General features: G+C 31.3%; 1 protein-coding gene across 1 annotated transcript; it reads left to right on the forward strand.

Annotated features, from left to right (window-relative positions):
- Positions 1 to 532: 532 nt before the first annotated feature.
- LOC107613679 (uncharacterized) lies at positions 533 to 2,526 on the forward strand. The gene is made up of 5 exons (XM_088496082.1): positions 533 to 620; positions 886 to 1,010; positions 1,445 to 1,475; positions 1,624 to 1,690; positions 2,484 to 2,526. The coding sequence occupies exons 1-5, from the start codon at positions 614 to 616 to the stop codon at positions 2,524 to 2,526; spliced, it is 273 nt and encodes a 90-aa protein (XP_088352208.1). The 5' UTR covers positions 533 to 613.
- Positions 2,527 to 4,986: the final 2,460 nt, after the last annotated feature.

The following is a 4,986-nucleotide window of genomic DNA, read 5'->3' on the forward strand; positions in this document are numbered from 1 at the left end:
TTTTTATCTCTAGAGTCAATTTTAAAGTGCATTCTATTTAATTTGAGCATCTCTCTACCTAATTAGCTTCACAACAACAACAACACACACACACCCTGTGTTTTGTGTCTTGGAGATGGCAATGGCAATGGCGCTTCTTCGCAGGCTTTCAACTTCCATGGACAAGCCTTTACGTCCTCTCTTTAGTGCAGGCACAATTGTTTACTACAAGGTCTTCTTTAATCAAATTTCCAACCATATATGCTTTATATTATATTATTATCTTTATAATAACAAATATTCATATTCATAATGTTCTATGCTCCCCTACCTTAACCAATTAACTACTTGCCATTCCTTTTCCTTGCTTTTGAATGTAGTCCTCTTTACTTGATGAAGTTGTTTACGACAAAGAAAAATCCAGAGTTTCAGTAAGCTTATTATATAATTACAGTTAATATTATGCATATCTAGATATACATATTGTTTCAACTTTCAAGCAGAAAGGAAGAAAAATCAGACTTTTATCGTAATATATTGATTTGCCTTTGCAGTGGCCAAAGCAATTGAATGCTTCACTTGAGGAAGTTGATCCTGAGATTGCTGATATAATTGAGCTAGAGAAAGCTAGACAATGGAAGGTAATATATTAGTTTATTATTACTTGCATCTTTTCCAGGGATATAGAAAATCTTGAAAAAAATTATCCAACTATCTGAGTTTATGCAAAACATTTGATATTGCTGAGTTTATGCTGCATGATATGATTCTTCCTAGCCAGGGGAAATATTGGATTGAATGTTTTATTGCCTATCATATATGATGATTGATGAGATGATGGTAGAGTTTTGCTTTTCAGTTTTCACCACACATATGGATTGACTTCTTGTTTTTGTTTTTGTGAAGGGGCTGGAACTCATACCCTCAAAAAATTTCTGATCTTTCTTATTTCAAGTATATTGACATGGCTGAAACACTATGCCAAAAGCGTGCCTTGGAAGCATTCCGGTTGGATCCAGCGAAATGGGGAGGTAATCACACAATACTAACATAGTACCTGATTTGTTTTTCATTGTATATGGACAAATTTGTTATTCTGTAGTCTCTATATTTTTTGAGACAATGCCATACTGACTGAATGAAAGCACAAGATATATTGACTATGACCAGGTACTTTTGCACATTGCAGTCTTGTATCATGGTCTCTGTATAACCTTCAATTATACTTTTCACTTGCTGAGTGATTGAACATTTTCCAATCCCCATTTGCCTCAAATTAGTCTACTCTCGATTTAAATATTTGTATACCACTTGTGTTAATAAGAGTTTATTTAAAGGACTATGACATTAATTACTTTTTTCCTGTGGAAAAAAATAAAAAGAATTAAATAGTAAGAAATGCAGTAATTGCTTCTGTTGGTTTCTATTAATTCTTTTATTTGTGCTAATATGATCTTTCTAATAGGAAATACCTGCAGAGGGAACTTCTTCAACAGGTGAATGATTTGGAATATATTTGTTTTTTATTTAAGAAAAAAAAGTTGAATTTTAGTGAGTAAAAACTAAAAAGCAATGGTTAATTTTAGCTTTAGGTTGATTAACTTTATTATTCAGCTTTGGATATTGATCACTGCATAATATCAGGTCATGTTGTTAACGGAGTCCCTGCACCAAGCAACTATCATTCAATTAGGACAAATTCTGCAAATGGGTGAGAACTCATTCAACTCCACGTGCTTCTTTTCTTATTTAATCAATCCATAAGGGTTTTTACTTTTTATTTGTACTCTAGTTTATTGAAGATCAATAAATCACTGTTAGTCAATTTATAATGTGTTTGGTGGCTTGACTCATACCTTGTTTCTAAAGTTTTTGTTCTATACAATTATCTTCCTGCCATTATAAGTTTTCTATTGTAGTATACCGCACAACATCCTGTGAAAAATTTCCTCCATCTAAATTTATTACTTATAAAGATATAAAACAAATCATATGCCTTTAGCTAATAGCTTGAGCTTTAAGGAAATTAGGCCAAATAAAAGCATAATGGCTCAATGGCTTAGTTGTGGCTCTTTCAAGTTTTTCTCCTCTTTGTGCATTATGCTTGGAGTATCATGGTTTTCTTGTGCTTAAATGGTAGTTAAATTGGTGGAAAATTGAGCAGCATGTTCCTATTCCTCTATTTTAGTAATTTCCTTGATAGAATTTTTGCAAATAAGAGCTGTTTTTGTCGAACTTGGGAGGTAATGGCTTATTTTACTATGTGATCAATCCTTAGATAGATATTACTATTGTTATCACGTCAAAGTTAAGCTTGTTGGAGGTCTCGAGCAAAATGTTGGTGTAAATATCTCATATGTTATATACATGGATATATAAACAAGATTACTCTTTGGTTGTTTTTAATTCTCATTTTTTGTTTAAATTTATTTTGTGTTGTCCAAGTTAATGGTTTATCTATTTATTCTTTTTTATTTTGTTTTTAAATTATATTTTTGTTGTAGGAATTGGATCAAGAGAGTGAGATTCCATCGCCAAAAGAATTAGAAAGTAGATCTTTTGAAGCGAATAATAGAGCAGGGTGATTTTTTTTTATGATAGAGACTTGATGTATTAAGAGTTACATATTAAGACTTCCAATACTTTATTTGTATAGGAGTTATTATTTTTTATTTCTAATACTAAAAAATTATATACTATGTTTAATATTTTATTTATGATTTATGTAATATTTTGTTGATGAGTTATGATTTCTTGTTATTCTGAAATTTTAAACAAAAAAATTATTTGTTTAACACGATAAAAACTATCTTTTTAAACGATAAATTTTTTTTAACAGGGTAAAAATGGCGGTTTCAAATGCCATTTTAACCAATAAAAATGACACTGTCAGGGTAAAAACGGCGGTTCAAAAATGCCATTTTAACCAACGAAAAGTCACTCTGTCAGGGTAAAAATGGCGGTTCAAAAACGCCGTTTTAACCAACAAAAACACCACTCTGTCAGGGTAATAATGGCGGTTCAAACCGCCATTTTAACCTAGCCAAAAACCGCCGTTTTAACCCAGGAAATAATGGCAACCGCCGTTTTAACCAACAAGAAAATGTTTTTATTTGGAAACAATGGCGGTTTGAACCGCCGTTTTAACCGATTCAAAAACCGCCGTTTTAACCTAGGAAATTGTGGCGGTTTTCAGAAAACCGCCGTAATAACCAGAATGGCGCCCAGAATTACGTCACTTTACAAAACCGCCATTCTTGGTAATAATGGCGGTTCAAACCGCCGTAAATACAAAAAAAAAACCGCCGTTTTTACCAGATTTTTTTGTAGTGCAGTCAACACGCACTTTGTTTACTACATGCTGGGGTTGCCACGTGGCCTAGAGACACTACTCAAGCCTCTAGAGAAACAACGAGGACCAATGAACACGCACTTTGCATTTTGCTAGGGAGTTATCACGTGGCTTGGAGACAAGAATCACACACCATGCGTGTTACTGTGTAGCTGCTATGTATCGAATCTCTGCTGAGAATTTCTGGTAAAATTGTCTCAGAAATGCATACGAAATTCCTGCAAAAGTAACACGCAGGGTGCGTATTGAACGAGGATACGATACGTGACGAATTTCTGTTGAGAATCTCTGGTAAAGTTGTTTCGAATCTCTGTAAAGATATCACGCAGGTTGCATGTTGGATCAGTATTTCTAATGCATTCACATTTCTGTAAAGCACTTCAAACATCAATGTTCAATAAAAATACCAATTTTTTTTATATCTAAAATAATTTTTGTATATATGCATGCTTTAAAATTATTTAATCAAACTGTATCTAGTTTGTGATTGGAGTTCTAGCTAGAAGCTAGGGCCGCGTGTTGCATGCAACTAATTTTCTAAGGGTATTTCGTGAAACGCATTGAATTGTTAGTCCAATTGGCCTCTGGGGATCGGAAATTAAAGGAGCATTTTCTTCTTGTTCAAACTCATTTTAATTTTATCGTTAGCAAGTAAAGGAAAAAGCAGACATACACTCTTTTTGTGGTTGAAATTAAAGAATTTTCGAAGAAATCAAAACATGACCCACCCCCGGCCCGTCCCCAAATCACTTTTGTTTTTTGAGTTTACGCATCTATTATATCTATTATCTATTACATATATAAAGAGGATACAATGCAAGAGGAATTCAGTATACAAATTTTATTTTCTAAACTGTTTTTCATTATATAATACTTATAAAAAATATTTTTGTTATTTCAAAAACTCAAACTCAAAACCTCCTAGTTAGAATATATATAAGATATTTATCATTTTGATTAATTTTATATTTTTTATTATTATTTTTATTATTTAATTTATAAAAAAATTAGATTAATAAACATATTAGTGCCTATTACATTAGTGTAATATAAATAAGGTAATACGAAGTTGTATTTTTTTTTATGAGGAATAATAGAAAATTGGTGCAAACCTATTTATAAATAGGATAGTCATATATATATAAATCCGTAAAAATAGGAGTGGATATGATCGTCATAATGTTTTAATTTAACATAAAACTCGTCTACGAATATTTACTATTATTTTATTAATTTCAAGTTATAGCTTAATATTTCGTATTATGTAACAGATTATATTTCAGATGTGAATACAAGATTGTTAAAAATAAAATAGAAAAGATAAAAAAATATTTATTCTTTAATTACTACTAAAGAATTTATTTTAGAAAAACACAGATCTAGACTTTTAGTCAAAGTGCCTTTTTCGTAAATATTTACATTGCATGAAAAATTTGACCGAATTATCGAGAGATCAGACTGTAAATTGCCGAAGTTGCAATGACAGGAGTAAAATTATTTTTATTAATCGAAGCTTAAACAAGAATTAACGTGTTTCTCATCGAGTCGTTTTTATTCGGAGTGATAGAGGCAGTTGTTAATTAAAAGGCGGATGTGGTCATTATTAAAAATGAAAACATATTAAATATTATTATACGTAGTATTGTGGTTGGTGG

Source organism: Arachis ipaensis, chromosome B8 (genome assembly GCF_059453495.1).
Source record: "Arachis ipaensis isolate K30076 ecotype BB chromosome B8, ASM5945349v1, whole genome shotgun sequence".
Lineage (NCBI taxonomy): Eukaryota > Viridiplantae > Streptophyta > Magnoliopsida > Fabales > Fabaceae > Arachis > Arachis ipaensis.

Bases quoted from the DNA above. Each gene is read 5' to 3' on its own strand.
- LOC107613679 (XM_088496082.1), top strand. The intron at 1,011-1,444 runs GTAATCACACAA...TCTTTCTAATAG, and splicing joins GGATCCAGCGAAATGGGGAG to GAAATACCTGCAGAGGGAAC. The intron at 1,691-2,483 runs GTGAGAACTCAT...TTTTTGTTGTAG, and splicing joins AGGACAAATTCTGCAAATGG to GAATTGGATCAAGAGAGTGA.